The 18,219-nt window shown below is 44.4% G+C and overlaps 1 protein-coding gene across 1 annotated transcript in view; it reads right to left on the reverse strand.

Annotated features, from left to right (window-relative positions):
• Positions 1 to 18,219, reverse strand: part of PPP2R3A (protein phosphatase 2 regulatory subunit B''alpha) — a 53,100-nt gene that overhangs the window by 17,625 nt on the left and 17,256 nt on the right. The window contains exons 3-6 of the mRNA XM_030227140.2: positions 8,262 to 8,522; positions 6,730 to 6,833; positions 4,141 to 4,243; positions 2,334 to 2,408 (exon numbers count right to left, since the gene is read on the reverse strand). Coding sequence (XP_030083000.1) covers positions 2,334 to 2,408; positions 4,141 to 4,243; positions 6,730 to 6,833; positions 8,262 to 8,522 — 543 coding nt within the window. The remainder of the gene's footprint in view (positions 1 to 2,333; positions 2,409 to 4,140; positions 4,244 to 6,729; positions 6,834 to 8,261; positions 8,523 to 18,219) is intronic.

Below are 18,219 nucleotides of genomic sequence, written 5' to 3' on the forward strand. Positions count from 1 at the left end.
AAACAAACACAACTGGTTTAGTAATACAGTGGCCAATAAAACAGATACGATACAGATGAAATTCCAGCCTATTGTTTCCAAAAGGCCCCTTTCAAAGGTGGCAGTAAGAACTGAAATGTGCATTGACATCTTACCCATCCTAGACTGTGAGGTCACTCTCCAGGAGATCTCAGCCAAGTGATGCTGTACCCAGCAATGAACACAAAGCCATGTGTCCTCATGGCCCTAGTCTGTAACACAAACATGAACTGTGATTCTTGTGTGGGAGCAAATACAGCACTCTGTCTCTGTAAGGAGGTATAAGGCACTCTACCTTGAAGCAATAAAAATTATCCAAGTGGTCTCCAAATCCAAGGACAAAGCTGTTTCCTTCATTGCCTCCTGGTGGAAATGCTGGATTTTGTAACATGAAAAAGGGATGTGCCAAACTGTCTGTGAAAGGAGAGGTGAGCAGTAGGAACTCCTGCTATCAGAGAGCAGAGCCACTGCTGCAGAGGACTGAGTGCTGCCCCTCCAGATGGGCACAGCCTGCCCAGCAGCCTCCTGCCTCCCCAGGGGCTGGTCCTGCTCCAGCCCAGGGAGATTCTTCTGTCAGCACAGACCCCCAGAGCAGCACTGTCCTGACAGCTGAAGGACAGCTCACTTCTGTCAGGTGTGTTGCTCCACAGCCCTCTCCTCAGCTCCAGGCACCACCATTCCCTGCTGCCTGTGGAGCAAGCCTGGAATGCACCTGTGTCCCAGCACTGCCAGAAAGATGCCCAAAGGCTCTGACTGCAGCAGGAAAGCACAGCACACATACAGGCAGGATCAAGAAGCACTGAGGAGCTTTGTGTACTTATCAAAGTCTGGTTCTGTGACTGCTTTGGTGACACAGCACCAGACCCAGGCACCAGGGAAGTGGTGCAAAAGGAGAGAGGAAGGAAAAGGTGCTGCCCTTCAGCAGCAGCCTTCACTTCAGTTATCTGGAAGTGGAAGCTCAGCTTCACACAGCTGGTCTCAGCCACATCGTTTAGTGCCCTCGGTGAGTCCAGAAAGGGCAGCAGGGGTGCTCATGTGAGGGATTACTCCACAAAGACATTTGTTTCTTGCCTGAAGAATACAGGAACAGTGTGTGACTTAAGGGGAACCCATAAAGGCAGATGCAGAGAATTGCCTTTGTCAGCAGCCAGGGCAACCACACTTGGCATTGACCCATGGATACTGCAGTCAGAAACCAACCCTAGGTGTGACCTTAAACCTTTCAGTCTCACCCTTCCATGCACTTGAAACACCAAATACCAGGGTGCATTGTGCTACAGGCACTTTCCACACTCACCCATTCACGTGCCTCCATAATTCCCTGGCCATTCCTATACCTCTTCTGGCTTAATATTTATGTTGTCTTGCTCCACAGGGACTAAACATATTGATTACACACTGCTGCTCACTGTCATGTTCAAGTGCATCTATAACATTTAGAATGGATTTTCATTATACATTTTCATTAGTGTGACAGTTCAGGGTTTGCCCTGAAGAAGTGTCTTTGTGCCATCTGCTCCTTACAGGAAAGGAACAAGCATGTGTGTGCCAGGAGCCTCCCAGCTGCCATGTGTGGTGCAGCCCCAGGCAGGCCCTGGCAAGCAAACAGGAGAAACTTTAAGCCCTGAGCCCTGTTGGATACAGCTCTGTCAGTATTTGAATTTGTTACTGCTGCAGAGAGAAAACTTCCCAATATTTATACCTTTTATCCAGATTCACACCCAACATGAGTCAAGCTCAAGGCTTAAAAGAAGTACAAACACACTTAGGTAAAGTATCAGTCTTAGTGATGACTGCAGAGCTGGAACAAAGCTATTGAACAAACCCCAGCTACAAACCCAGCCACAAAAGCTTGGGGACAGAGAGCCTGGACAGGCATCCTGGCAAAAGGAAGGTTGGACAGCAGATCCCTGGAGGCAAATGGTGCTTTGCACTGAGGAACAGTCATGGATTCTCCAAGCCTCAGTGACAGAAATCTTCAAACAGGCAGCCTTCCATGTCTCAGCAGCCTAGCACTATTCAGGGTGACTTAGCAGCTCCCAAAGACCAAAGGACTTTTTTTCCATTCATCAGGCCAAAAAAGATGTTTTTATAGATTTGCTTAAGACCAGAAAGAACCATTATTAACCTTTGGAACAACCCTTGGCACACACAAACAGATTATTTTTGTTTTGGAAGCAGTTGTTAAAATACCTCATGGTGAGTAATATTAAAAACACCTATATTTTTAAATAACTGAAGGATTTGCTGGTAGGAACAGTGACAGATCCCAAAGGGAGGCAGAGGCACCACAGGGGATCAGAGAAGCAGCCTACCGTTGTAATATACCGGGAATGGAACTCTGGAGCGTCCTTCAGGAACGTGAGGCCAGGATGAGTTTCTACCACATCCTGCAAGGGAAGAGAAAATGAAATGAAATAGATTTTCTTCTCCTTTTAATGCTTAGAAGTTACTGGGTTTACAAACCAATACTTTTGCTTACTCTTGAAACTATTTGCAGCATTAACAATAAAACTGAAATCTTTTACTCTACCAAGAGAACCTTCTATTACAGTAATAGAATGCATTTGCTGGGCAATACGCACCTGGTGGGCCAGTTTGATTTACTTAAGGACAGAAAAACAAAGGAAGAGAGTTAGTGAGTAGATGAAAACTCAATTTCATTGAACGAGACAAAAATTAATTAATTGACCATGCAACTATCTCCTCTCCAAGATTTTTGTTTTCCTCGCTCGTTGAAGATATTAACATTTGTTAGAACTAGGTGTCAGAAATAAACATTCCTTGAGAAAGTCTCCTATGTCCAGTGAAAGCTATGTGAGCCTCAGAATGCTTACAGATATGGTTAGTGCTTTTCCAAAACTCACTTGGACTACCTGTGGAGATGCCTCTTTCTCAAGACCAGCTTTTTGTTAGTCAAACACTGGCTCACAATGCCAAATCTGCATGATCAAATCCATGGAGAAACTGCTCAGACCCTGAATGAATCAGTTCAGACCCTGTATGAATCAGTGCCTGTGAAATTTCTCCATGTTTGACTCCTCTACCCTTTAAAGGTGTTCCAAGTTCTGCTGTGCCTGTTCCATGCAATGGTGCCCTCAGGGGTGTGATATACCCAATTTTTGGGCAATATAACAGGATGTCTCAGATGGTGGTGTAAATCAGGGTAATTTTGCTCATCTCTGGCTGACTGACAGACAGGACTGTGCATGCCTTGGATTGCACCAGGAGCTAAAGAGCAGAGCTGCAATCCACCAGGAAAGGCAGCGTGCCCAGTGGAGAAGAGATGAAGAGCAACATGAGAAAATGTTCCCATCATAGCCCCAGTTTTGTCTGAGACAGAAACAGCCAGCACAGACAAAATCCAGAGCAGCATCTCCACAGAGGTTTTACCCAGAGGGAAGCACTGTGTGAGAAATCTAGGGATGTGTGGAAAAGATCAGAAAAAGTACAACTGCTGATCAGAGGAGCAGATGGACATGATTTAGAGACACTGTAGAGAAGCCCTATCCAGAGCCTGCATAAATGGCCACAAATAATTAAAACAACTATCCTTTTTTAAAGTTAATGAAAGGAAAAGAAAGACATGAAATGAGAATGTGCAGATTTACCCTGAATATGAGGAAAAAAAAAGGCAGTGACATTTGTGCACTAGCAGGTTTAGAGGCATATACAGAACAACTGGAACTATAGAAATTTTGCCAAGATCTCCATGTGATACTGTATCTGGTAGTCTGGCTAGACAAAATTAATTATAACTGTCTTGCCAAGCAACTTTTACAACTTTTCCAATAAGCTTTTATGTTGTACTTGACTATCAACAGCAACAAGCATTTTTCCCAATATCCACATTGAGAAATGGGGCAAATTCCAGCCTGGTTACCAGGCACTGATAAATATGAATACTGACAAGACACCAGTCCTCAATGCCTTCAGCAGGATTTGCAGCTGGTTTGGCACTTAAGCACTGCAAAAGCTTATTTCTATTTCACTCCAAAATGAACCCCACCCAGGTGCTGTTCAAACCAAAGGTCTGCTCGTCCCTGGTAAACATTTATTGCCATGGAAACAAAGAAGGTGCCAAGTGAATGCAGCTCCGTGCCCGCGGAGCCGGGGCAGTACCTGCAGCAGCGGGATGAAGTCCTCCTGTTGTAGGCAGTCACAGCCGGGCTTTGCCAGAAGGGAAGTGAACCTGGAGGCATCGTCGTGGCAGCTCCGCAGGATTCTGTGGGAGAGGGGAGGAATTACTCCCAGCCCTTCGCACCTCCCAGGAGCCCCGGGAGGATCACGAGGGCCTTAGTGCACAATACACCTGTGCTGGGAATCACCCAAATGCTGACCTCAGACTGCCAGCACTTCCTTCAAGGTCTTTCAGCTGCACCAGGGCACCTAGCAGGGATTTTTTCCAGGTTTACACTGCTGTGGGAAAGTACCTTTCTTACTAAACACCTGTGGAATCAGAGTAAGTAACCTGATTCTTGCCAGTGCTGCAGGCTCACTCCAAGTGAACAGCACCAGCCCAATGGGATGCCACAGGATGTGCTCTCCAATGCAACCCTTCACTACATTGCAATATCTGGGGAGATGGCCAAACTACAGGGACTGAACATTCACCCAGAAAAATCACTTCTCAGAAGGAAAAAGGGCATCCCCTGTTAATTATGGCCCATCTGGAGCTGTGCACCAAAGGCACAGAGAACAGCCTAATGAAGGCATTAGTAGGACTGAGCATTTGGAGAAGTGTGTAAACTCAGTCCCCTCTGGTTGACAGTCTGCCTCTGACACACCAGTTCTTGTCTCTCTCTTCTTCTCATACAAAATACTGCACTGGCCAAAGGTATCACAGTTATGTGATCAACTCCAGAGAAACTCATGAAGAGAGGAACTCCATGCCGTTTACCAAACACTGCTAACAGAACACAACATTTGAATATATCAAACACTATGTTGTTCAGAAACAGTATTAGGGAAACTCAGAAAATGACACTATTTTCTTCATTAACTCTGAAAATACAAATGCACTGTAATTATTTACTGTGAGTGATTATTCACCACTTTCCTCTCCCGAAAGTGCATGAACATAGTACTGAAGTGGGTGTAGTTCTCTAGCAGAGATCACACTAACTTATTTACTGGTAATGCTGGCCTCATCACTCTGGGAAAGCCAGACTTTACAAAAAAATGGCTTCTTTAAGTAAGCAAAAAAAGATTTAACAATCCTTTTGGCTCCACATTCCTATCATAGTAACTGTCAATTAACAGATATATTCTAAATAAGCTGCAGAAAGAGATGCTAATGTTTTAGCTTAAAAAAACCTGGCACATAAAGATGAATCCCAAAGCCCAGTTTTAGCCACAAACAAAAAGATCTGACATTCAGATTCTGAAAAAGATTCTGACATTCACAAGTGTTTTATATTGAGAAATTCCTATAGACTTGACAAGCAGTGAGCATGTGGCATCTTGAGAAGTCAGTCATATACTAAGAAAATTGAAAATAGGCTTCAGCAACTAAAGATACCTTGCTTAAAGTTACACCTGTGCTCACATGGCTGCAGTCAAACTTTACCAGAAATCCTACATTTCTTCTGTTTTTCAACTTTCCAGCAAAGATTTTGTAACTGTCAGAGGGGAAGAGGAGGGGATAAAAAATAATATCTTTCTAAAAGAGCAATTAAGTGAGAAAAGCATACAAAGCTTGGTTTGGAAATGGGGTAGTTAAAAGAATACAGAAGAGGGACATGACCACAGTCTGCAAATATCTGAAGGATGTGAAAATCAGAGAAGTGAAAATGTGGTATCATACATTAGGGATTAATTAGAAGTAATTGGAGGAACCTAAGGAAGGAAAATATATTGTCATGTCAAGACAAACTTAGAAATCACAGTCACCCCTAACATTTTTGTAATTTTGCCAGGGTAACTAGAAGCTGTTTTGACAACATCATCACAGGAAATACTTTGGGTATTCAGGGTTAAAGGCTACCTCAAGAATCTGAAGAGCAACCATTAAGTAAAAAATTAGAACTCTCTCTGGAGAAGAGATGGAGATGCTGTTCAGGTGTTTCACAAAGCACACTAAAGCCTGAATTGCCCTGGAGGGAAAAAGATTAGGCAAGAGAACAAGTCTGCTCCATGTCAGAGCTGACTCCAAGCATAATCCATCCACCCAGAGCTCTCCACTTCCACAGTGTGGACTGTCAAACTCCACAGGTGAATTCAATAGCTTGCTTCAATAGTAGTAACTATTAAAGCTCCCAGAGTACCCAGTTATATGATGATGCTTATTTCCACATTCCTCTTTCTGTCCTGTAACACTATCACATACCTCCTCCCCCAGCTCCCAAATGGCACTTGCTTAGTGCATCAGTGTAGAGCAATAAGGCTGGGCACAAATATACCCCAAATCCACAACTACTTCAGAATAGCTGACATTTCTAGGGAGCTTGTAAATATATTTTATACACCAACTAACTCAAAACATCTTACTTTCTATACAATTACTTGCAAGTTTGTGGACGTCACATGGAAACAAGTGTTCAGAGGGTTTGGGGGGGAAAAATCTCAAGCTAATGGAGATTTTAAAGCAAATTAAAGAAGACGAAAATTGAATTAAAAGTCTGGTAGAAAAGAAGGGGGAAAAAAAATAAAGAACTTGTGTGGTAGGCTGATCTCTTCTTCCAGCAAGAGTTTTGCATTTGCTATACTCACTTTCTCCACATGGACACAAAGGAGTGCACAGAGACACGTCCTGTCCTCTCTCCCCCAGATGCACTGAACAGAGGTGCTTTCCAGTAGAGTGGGCAGCCACAGATCTGCAAGGAAAAACCAGGGCAAGGAGGAATACAAGAGCAGTCCCAAGAGGAACCTGCTCATTTACACACTAGATTCACCACTGAGACTTTACACAAGGGAAATAAAGTGACACTGGCTTTCTGACTCACCTGTGTGCCATTTACTGCAGGCCAAGGTTGAGAATTCACACATAATTTTCTACTTTGTCATGTGCCCTTTCAAGAGGCTGAGAAACACTCCTCTCAGGCTAGGAAAAGGATCTGGACTACTCAAGCTCTGAACTGTTTAGCACAATACCCTAGGAAGTGGAATGGAGAGGCAGGCACCTCCTTCCAGAGGGACACTCACACCAGCTACGTCCCTCACCCACCCTAAAACAGGAGGGCCTAGTCTCCTATGGAATAACCTGTCACAGGCAGCAAGGGAACCTCAAGTCTAACTACAGACAGTTAATGAGTAAATGCCTAAAGGTGAAGTAAATCCCACCCTGCAATTTTCAGTGCATTGCCTTCCACCCAGCACCCAGTCCATTATTTCCAACACTGCAAGATCTCAGCAAGGGAATACAAAAATGAAAGCACACATGGGAAAGATTGGTTCCAACCAAAGGACTCCCTGACCAGCACTTTTGAACCAGCCTCTGCACAAGCTGCTGTCTCCCAATAGCAGTCCATGAAAGTTTGGAGACAGCATCACTGCCCTGTTTACAGTGCCAGAGACTCATTCAGGGCAAGCTGATCATCCAGGATGTGTCTGATAAATGCTGGTTTTAGATGAGCAGCACTGTGAACTGCAGCTGAGAGAGAGGGAAAGAGAAGGGACCATCTTGTGTGCTCCCACACAAGTGCTGTGTGCTGTGCCCTGAAGGCAGAACTCATCACCAGCTGTTCCACCTGCCCTGTGGATACTGAACATGCACAGCTCAGGGGCTGGGGGCTCACTGGACATTTCCCCCTTTCGTGTCCAGGGAGCTGGAAGTTGGAAGCTGCTTCCTCACACAACACTGCAATAGCACCTACAGCTCATGCTAGCTGAGCAGGACAGCTACAAAAACCCACAAAACAGGCAGCTGATACTACCTGAAACCACAGAAGCAGAAAGTTTCTGCCTCTGAGTTTCTCAATCTTCTGGGCAAAAATATGAAGGAATGGAGAAACAAAAATGCAATTTGCATTTGCTAAGGAATCTTAACTGCTTCATAAATCAAAGCAAGAACAAGCACATATCTGATGCGACAATCAGCAAACTGAGCTCATTTTTGTTTACTATTATCTAAATCCAGACAAAAAACTTCAGTTCAAAAGGAAACTGGTTCTTTTTTCCCCCAACAACAGCTGTGAGATAGACTGAAACTAAAACAAAGCATCTCTCCCAAAATTAAAAACTTCAAGAATAGATTCACAGAATCATTGAGGTTGGAAAAGACCTCCAAGACCATCAGTGCTTACCTTAGCAATTTTCCCCATTTCACAGATGTTTGCTTTCCCATCTTCAAACTCTGTAAAGGCCTCTTCAATCCTGGCAATGATTTCCTCATGGTTAGTGCAGACATTGGGGAGTCCTTTAGGGAAGTAGAAACGTGGAATGTTTATGGACACAGGGGTACTGCTGGTGGCTTTATTCACAGGCAGAGGAGTGCAAGTGCTAACCACAGGCTGCAGGGGGGCTGGGGATGAAGTTCCTGCCTTCTTCTCTTGTTTACTTTGAACCTGAAAACACAATTAATAACAAACACATTTTAACACCATGGTACAAGGAGCAGGAAAATATAGTTTGTTCTTCCAGTGATTAGGAGAAAATTAAAGCCCACCAACAATTAAATTTTGGCACAGGGATAAAAATGCATCTTAAATAGGCAAGGACAATTTTCTGCATTATTAACCAGTATGAATTTAGGATGTCACACCTGCTTTTATGCGATTTCTGAGCATTTTACATATGTAGCTGTGGCTCATGATTTCCTATTGAGTCACTCTGCAACTCAGTGATACCACAAAGGACAATGCTATTTCCTCTCATGCTGGATTTGGTCTTGTCATTCTGCCCCACGAACAACAAAGTATCTGCTCTTCAGTATTTCCCCTCTGAACCAGAGCACCCACCCACACAAACAGCTTGCCTAAAGCATGAGCAAGGCTACATTCAAACAAGGACATTTTCTATCCACTGGGAGCATAATTAGCTCTGCCAAAGCACCGCTTTCAGAGATAAATTAAGAAAATATTTTCAAGACTTCCTTCCCAACTTCAGCAAGCCTTTTATTTTGTGCCCAACCTAAACAGTCCCAGACCCGATTTTGTGAAAGGTACTAAGCACTGGTAAATCAATGTTTCCATCAGGAATTAGGAGCAGCCAGCAGAGTGTCATTAGGCATTCACATGATGTCTTTTCCTCACTCCTCTCCTTCTGTAACAAACATATGGCTGATATGGTGATCCCCACTGGATCCCCTCCCCAGTGAATCTCCAGTTCTAGCTCTACATCACAGGCAGAATTTGTATTAAAGTACACAATGAGACCCTAAACCAGGGAATTTTTCAAACAAGGGAGGGAACGTTCTTTAATTTTGACAAGTAACTACAGAAAAAGCTGCAAAATCATCTACTGGAATGTGGAAGGATGAGGAATTCCCTGCTCCCCAAAGGAGACACTCCTTCTTGGGAAAAGGCAACAGGCTTTCCCACTGCACAACGGTTCCAACACAAGAGTTTTATTAATATAGCAACATATGTGATAAGGAGCAGAAGGCAACAGTCAAGTAAATACAGCTGTGACTTTCAGTTTGTTTATTCTAACTGTTTCAAAACAAAATGGTTTCAGGATAAAGTAGCCAAGTCTGAGTCCAATAAATGCAGAAGAATGTATATGATGAACTGGCTTTACTTCATTATTTTCTTTAAACTTGGAGCTTTTTTCTTAACACATACTGAATCTCCCAACTAGCCACAGATTTGCTTTCAATGAGGTAAAGAAGTGAGATTTGTAAAGGTTTCTTTAAGCACTACTTTTACCTGCAGCTCATAATACTTTATAACTCATTCATCAGAGACCCATGGAAGAGAGAGAGAGGATTTGCCTCCTCTTCACTCCTCTTCTTCATGGCTCTTTCTTTAAATGGGAGACCTCTTTCTTCTCCCAAGTGCTGTTCCATTTCAGGAGCAGGAACACTGGCACACACCTCCCTCCAGCCAGAACAAACTTTTGTCCTTAACTGCTATGTACAGAACACATTAACCTGGAGCTTGGGGTTCTTCAAGTTGTCTTCTTCTCTGTCTTGCTACACAGGAAAAGCAGAAGATCATTTTCAGCCTTCAGTATTTCTAGCAATACCAGTATTCAGAGTTTGAACAGCTCTCAACCTCTGAAGAGCCAGCCTGATCTCCAACACCTGTTCTCCCTCCTGTCCTCCTTAGCCATTGCACATCTTTGTCTCTGCTCCTGCGTGATGGTGGAGCTCAGAGGGGGCCAGGGAGTTCCTGGGACTCATGAGGGCTGGAGGATGGTGAGCATCAGCCCTGGTCACTCTGTCCCACAGCAGGACAATGCAGGTGATCTGAGGTGGTGGCAGAGGTGAAGCTGGACAGAGCTGGACACACTTTGGGAGCACAGCTCACTTGGTTAAATAAAAGACAACCCTTCTCCCAGCTTCCTCCTGCCCTTTCCTCAGCAGAGCACCAAAAGCAAAGCCCAGACCAAGTGAATGTGTGTGGGGAGAGAGCACCTGGCCCCAGCTCAGGGGTCACACAAATCCCCACTTCTGCTTTTACCATCTGCTCTCACCCTGCCTGTCCTGCCCGGGGCTTCCCCAGCCAGGATCCAGCTCTGATCAGGAGTTTTTCCTTTCTGGATCCCAGCAGAGGGGAAGTCCCTGCCGGTCTCTCACAGCACCATATTCATACAAACAATGCAAAGCTGGAACAGACGCCGAGGTGCCAACTGCAGCCACTTGACTTCTATAATAGGACTTCACATCAGTTTGCTCGAGGGCACTTCTCACAAACAGGTTTATTGCTCCCTTATCTCTTCAGGATATGCAGGCACTCCTGGCTGCCAGCACTAGGGGGAATGAAGAGAAATTACTCAAACTTCACAAAAAGTTCCACAAACCAAGATGTTCTTTCAAGACACCGACTCTTCACTGTTACAATACATCCCCTTCCCTTACAGTACAAGGGAATGATAAAATTGTATTTTTGTTTTCTTGTACGGTGAAGAGAAGTCCCCAGGTAGAACACAACAGCACTGGGCCATTTTCCTCCCCTTCTGCATTTCACACACATCCCGACATGGCACACAGCCTGAGCTGACCACGCTGGAACACAGCTCACCCCCTGTGCCCAGGTCTCCACCTCCCAAAAAACCCCAGCAACTCCTCTGCCCCCAGGCACTCCCAGCGCCAGCTTGGTACCAGCTCACACAGGTCAGGAGCACAGGGGATGTATTAATTTCCTGATCCACGTCCACCACACAAGGCAGAAGGTCAGACTCCTACAGGAGAAACCCAGGAATTCTGCTGGCCTTGGAAGGAGGGAGTTCAGACTCAGGTTCCCAGCTAACCTTCCCCGTAAGTCTCACTCACTCACTCCTGCTCAGCCCAAGCCAAACTAGGAGCAAGCACTGCTCAGGGAGAGCTGCTTTTCACATTCTGCCTCAGGAACAGAAATACAACTTTTGAAGTTTGTCTTCTTCCTTCTCAAATAAGAAATGAGCTGTTAATGACGCAAAGAGAAAAAACCAAGCAGCAACTGGTCCTTGAGGATTTTGTTCCCTAGAACAACCTTACAAATTAATACTCTGGGATGGGTATAACCAGATGCAAACCACTATGGGGACAAGAAGAAGTTAATTACAACTTTTTCTGAAAAAAATTTAAGAAAGTGGTATGATGGGAAATTCTGTGGAAATTCCTTGGAAATAAACAGTTTCTTATTGCAAAAAATTAGCTTTAAATGCTGCTTGCCTAGCAGAACACACTTCTCCAACAGGGATGTGCAGTTTCAGAGAGGACAACTAAGAAAGGAAACGACAAATACTCTAATAAATCTTTTGGCTTTGTTACAATAATTAACAGATAAACTTTTTTTTTCTTTCTTTGCTCAAGAGAAAGGTGAGATTAAAGGCCATTTTTAAATAACACTCTGTAGCATTCTGTAATTTACCCTAACTAAAATCTGTCTATCCACTGCATCACCTTTTGCCAGCCATACAATTTATTTACAGACAGACAAAAATAGTGACATCTGTGTTATAAATAAACCAGACAGAACTACAGCCTCATTGTAGTGACACAAACAAAGCACAGACTAAACCTCTGCCATCCCAGCCTGTCTCCCAGGGATGTGCCAGTCCCAGCAGAAAACTCCATGGAAGGAAGCAGTATCCCACAAAGTGCTCAAATTCTTTCTACTCCTTCCTCCTTGTCCCAGGCTCCAACAGGGTCCTAGATAATATATTTACCAGTTTCTTGCTTTATTTCCAAATGGGATAGTGTAATCCTCTTTTCTAGGGTACAGTGACTCAGCCTGGGTTCTCGCAGTCCACAATGCTGACTTCATGTCTCCTTTCATTTTTCATAGTTCCTGCCTTCCTCAAGTCTGATGGTACCTGGACACAAGCCATCCTCAAAGCTCATCAGCTCTGCAGCACTGCTTTGTATCTCTTGCCTGAGACTTTCTCTTCCTTTCCCTCCCCAAAGCCCTTTCCATCAATGAACCCTCCTGCTGTCTCTTTCTCACCTGTTTCTAAGGACAAGCAAGAACAAAGGCTCCAAACATCACAGAGCTATGAGAAAAAGCATTTCTGGAAAGAATATTTTCTTCTAGGAAACAAATTCAACAGCAGAAACAAAGTCCAATCACAGCAAAACAAAAATGAAAACAAACTCTACCTAAACAACTCAGAAACCCAAAAGGATTTAGATGGGAGTAGACACAGTGCTAATTGTAAGGCTGGATTAAGTTCCTCATGGCCTTACCCAGTGGAGCTTTGCAAACAGAGGCATCACACACCTCCACTGCCCAGTGTGCCCACAGATCTTGGACATGGCCCTCAGCAGCAGTTCAGGCTGAGAACCCCCTGGCTGAGCAACAGCCCTGCAGAACAGGGCTGGTGGGGGGGACAGTGCACACAGGCTGAGCACCAGCCTGCAGCGAGGGCTGATTACATATGAGATGTCCTGGACTGCCTTAGGGTAAGGCCAAGAAGTTTTTATCTGTCTGACACTAGCGAGGCTGCATCTGGGTTACTGGGACCAGTTTTGGGCCTTCACTTCCAAAAAGTGATGGGAAGAGACCAGCCAGAGACACGAAAGAGGGAAATCAGAGAGCTGTGATCAGGATCAAGCAGCAGGAGACACTGAGGGCTGGCCTGGCTAGCTGTGGGAAATGGAAGCCAAGGGATGGGCTAAACACAGCCTGAAGCTCTTGGAAGTGCAGCTACAGTGGCTATGGAACCAAACTGCAGCTTGGGAAGGTCAGGCTGGAGGACACTGAGGGAAGTACAGCCTATGAGAGGTCACCAAGAGGGGCTCCTTATCCCTGTCCTTGAGGAAAACCAGTGCTGATGTGACCCAGAGTTAGAAATAGTATTCCTCCAAGTGATATGTTGGATTAGAGATCTCCCTTCCTCCCACCACTGCTATGGGAGGCTCTCTGTTCCTTCCATAAATAGTTCTGCAAAGGATAAGCACAAGAACTGAAATCTCCAGCTCTAGAGATAGAAGTTTACCAACATCCTTCTTTCCCTCCTTCCTGACCAACATCTGTGTGTTCCACAAAGCAAAGAGGTGTTCATTGATCTCTCAGCTCCCTATCACCACTTTATCACCTTTCCACCTGCCAGCACTTATGTTTTCTTCCTGGGCCCAGTTACCTCCACTCTCAGCTCATCCCAAGCCCCAGGTACAGCCCTACAAGGCACACAATTTAATTACACCTCACTGCTGCCACATGGGAGAGCCCCCACCCCTGTCCTCCACCTCCAGAGGTCCACTGTCCCTCTGGGAACCCATCTCACCCACGTGGAAAGGCAGCAAACAGACCTGGCTTTGTTGCTGGATGATACCAAACTGGGTTATGAATTAAAGCAGATCACAGAAAGATCTGTGGGGCTCAGGACAAGAGAAGAGTGACACACGGTGAGCAGGCAGCAAGAAAAGAAGAAAAGGACCATCTTTTTTGAACACTGCAGCATTTCACTTGCCTTGAACCGACAGCCCCAGTCATTCCCAACGCATTCAGCAGAGAAAGTGTTCCTGCTTCTGACCAGGCAGAGGGCTCATGGACCAAAGCCTCGTCCATTTTCCCAGCTGTTCTCATCCCTCCCTACAAACCCTACCCCGGTTACATCCTCAGTGATCAGACTAACTTCTGGAGAGGGAATTTAGCTGTGCTGGAGTTCCTGACAGCCTCTCGGAACTGCTCGGCCCCGCCCAAGCCATCACTGCACATTATTACCTCATCCAGTTCTCCCCCAGGGAGTGAAAAACACACGTTCCACAGATTAACCTCTGAGATGTACTTTAACCTGTCAGCAGAACGCATGAAAAAATGTGCCACAATATGTTTTGGAGCAATTGTAATGCTGTTTCTTAGGAAACAGCTGCACTGCTCCTAATTTCAACTTTTTAACGTCCTCACTGGGTCACCCATTACTTAAATATAGATAAAGCTCAAGATGGGCCAATTTCAGCAAATTGTGAACCCTCTAAATCTGCAGTGACTACATGTCCATTTGGTGTCCTAGCACATCCAATCTTTTGTCAGTTGTTCCAGAGTGAGTACAGCAGCTGGGATTTACCAGAAACACACAGTTGCGATACAATTTCCACTTCCTTGGCTACACCTCTGTGATCTTCAGGGTCTTTTCCAGACTAAATGATTCTATTATCTCCTTCAGCCACAGCACAGAGAAGGTAGAAAACAGCAAAGAAGTACCTTGGGATGGTAAAATCATAAAAACCAAAGCCAAGTAGGCTGGTTTGCAGAGATATGTACAATTCACTGCAGACAGCAGAACCTCGTGGTTCTTCCAACATGCAACAACAAACATCCAGAGCAACCACACAAAAAACCCCACAGAAATACTTAAGTCTTACAATACTTCTCCCCATTATTAAATCACTGCCCTTGCTGTTAATTTCCCCCCCTTGTTTACAAAGACATTTTAACTCTGCAATCTAAGCCTGGAAGGTTTATTTTTAAACCTGCTGGTATCTAGCTGCAAATAACTTTCTGCAAATAGACACGCCTAGAGGGGACACAGATTGATTCTCTGATCCAATAAAAAAAATACAAAAAAAAAGATAAAGAAATGCCAAGTGTCCAAACCTGGGCCTGCTGGAAGGCCTTGAGCCGCCTCTTGAACCGAGATGGAAGAACAAAGTCACAGCCCTTGGCAAGGAAAGCTAGCTCCCCTCCCAGATCTGGGTCCCTCCGCAGAGAACTCTCCTTGATCATCATCCTGGGCAGCTCCTAAGCAGATGTTGACCTTTCCAGAAGGGCCACGGGCACTCTGGAGGAGACCACGTCAAGACCAGCACGTTGCTTTCTTGGGTTTGATTTTTTACAGGCAAGAAATGACAAATGGCTTCAACACATTATGTCTTCTCTCTCTTCACAAGGACAGCAACTAGCAATTTTATCTCACTCCTGAAGCCAGAGTTCCCTACTTGAACCAATATTCAAAGTGTCTTTCAGTACCACCAGGATCTTCTGCCTTCTTGTAATACTTTAATTGAGAAACATGATCTACAAGTGAATCTATTTCCCTGCTGGCTACATGACAGACAATCTGTCCTTGGCTTGTAATAGGCCAGGGGTGACATGAGAAAGGAAGCACCCACCACCACTACCAAGAGCTCTAAAATTAGATGCCCTGCAGAAGTGGCTAAATATATCATCTTCCCCAACAGTTCCTACTTGTGTGCTTCAGTGCTGAGACCTGAGGGGCACCTCTGGGTCAGTCAGGCTCAGCTAGAGTTAAAGCAGACTCAGCCAAGGGCCCTGCCTGTGGCATGGCAGTGGTTTGAGGTCCCTGCTGCTGAGGTGATGAAGCACAGGAGCAGCATTAGTTCCCATTCTCTACTGAAGGCTGTAATTTTCAAAAAACATCATTTTTTCCTTCTTGCTGGAAAAATCAAATCATCTAGTTCCTTTAATGCCAAGCAAGCACACAAGGATGATCGTGGATAATAAGCTCAGTCATTCCCTAGCAGCTCTTAAGAAAACAGTTTCCTAAAGACATCAAAATGCATCATTCTTGTTATTCACTTTCCCCATAACTCTCATGAGGCAAAGGCAAAGCAATTCCCAGAGGACAATAGTCTACTTTTTCTCTGGACAACTTGGAGCAAGCAGACTTCAAACCCTTGCTCTAACTTTGCCTAGGCTTGTTAGAAGTGTGTTCTCTTTCTCTTATCATGAGAATGGTGCTGAACAAGGGCCAAAATCCAATTCCTCCCACACAAAAGAGTCCCAATGGAGTGCTTCCCCTACCTGGCTGTAAAACTGTGAGCTGCTCTGTCAGGATGCTGTGTAAGTTCAGTAGCACAGAGAAACACCCAATTTCAAGCTAGTAGGGCTTGCTCTCATCAAGGTATTGCATTTGAAATGCACAGACCTCAGTGAGCCTCACAAGAGAAAGCTTTTATTGGACATGTGCCTCTGATGTCTTTTCCTGGGCTCCTGTAGTTAACATGAAGTCCAACTGAGTACAGAGCTCAACAGAGTGACACAAAAAGGATGGGGACAAAAAAATACCCTCCAAAAAGGAAAAGGCAGGCAGGAATATTTGAAGAGGAACTGCCACCAAATAAAGAATACACAGACCCATATGTAACACATTTGAACAAATTTGGTTGTTCTTACTCCGACAATTTTTTTCTAAACATTAAGGCAACACCTAAAGAGTCCATGAGGCTGCACTGTACTGGGAGTGCTGCAGATCTCATGCAGCAGCATGTCAGGAGGTGATTTATTGTAAATCATCTGTGGCAAGTGATGAATTACTTCATGTTCTGCTTACAGCCTGCAGAGGAAATGGAGCTCAAGAAACCTCTCTGACCTCCAGCTGCATCCAGACCAGCTACAGAGACCTTTACAAACATATGCATTAAAGAGACACACTAATCTGGCAGCCAGTAGCTCCTCCTTTAAAAAACCAGCACAGCCAAATACTTTTCATGCTGAAATTAACGAATCAGAAAGGATCTCAGAAGTTTGGGAGGTTTTCACTGATAACCTGAAATAAAGCAAGTAATCCAGAGGCAAGGCTCACTGTGTCTGTATTCCAATGTTTTGGAGTAGGTTTCTAGCATGCTACTTGCTATCCTCAAAACATACAAAGTGGGTATAAATAAAGATACAAATATACAGTACTATGAGAAATCGACAGTAAGAGAATCTTGTTTTAACAGCTTCAAAGTCAGCTGGACAAAACCCACAGCAGAAAAGTTTGGTCTCAACAGCCAGACCAACTGCACAAACCACAAACCCAGAAATCCCTCCTTGCTGTAGGTGACCCAGGTTAAAGGTGAGAGATGCCAGACTGTCTGTTAGCTGCCTTTCATTCTGATATACTTTAGATTCACTTAGACTTGTTTTTATTTCAGTAACTGTTACCAACAGAAAAAAAAAAGCCCACAGTTATTCACTGTTTGTGTTGAGAAGTAATGAATAATTGATGTTTGAAAGGAGTGCAGATTGTGTGTATAGCTTGACAGATATTATCAATATCTGATCAAAACAATTTTTAACATATATAAGATGAAAGTTGTTTTTCCAGAGAGTTTTACATTATATTTTAGGCACACTTTGAGAATACAGAATTATTTCAGAACAAAGTTAAAGTTACTGTGACATTATAGAAGCCATTTTTTACCATTAATCACCCCATACAAGATCTTTGAAAAGAATATCATTACATTTGCAAAACAAAGAAGTGAACAAAATTATGAAAGGGGCAGAATTACAAGTTGCAAGGTCAACCTTGACTTTCAGAAATAGTTAATTCCACTCAGAGCCTTCTTAGGGCCCCCTGATTAAGCACACAACACAGACATTTTGATACACAAAAGCAAAGTGTGTGGCCTTGAGATGGTGTTTCAGGGCACAGGGAGTTAAGAACCTTCTGAGAGTTCCAGAAACACCCACCCCATCAGTCATTCAGAAGAGGCAGGATTAAACAGACACTGCCTAGAGCCCACCCAGAGGAAATGTGGAAACAGGGAACAGCCTCTGGATACTTCACTCAAGGCTCTACCACCTGAGATCCAGCATGGTTCTAAAGGTGGTCTCATCAACCCACAAACCCTCTGCTCCCAGATCACAGTCCCTGGCCAGAAATGGTTAGATCACCCATCTGACATTAGCCTGAGCTATTCCACTTACTAAGATGGCAGAAAACAAA

The sequence above is a fragment of the Serinus canaria genome, chromosome 9 (genome assembly GCF_022539315.1).
Source record: "Serinus canaria isolate serCan28SL12 chromosome 9, serCan2020, whole genome shotgun sequence".
Taxonomy (NCBI): domain Eukaryota; kingdom Metazoa; phylum Chordata; class Aves; order Passeriformes; family Fringillidae; genus Serinus; species Serinus canaria.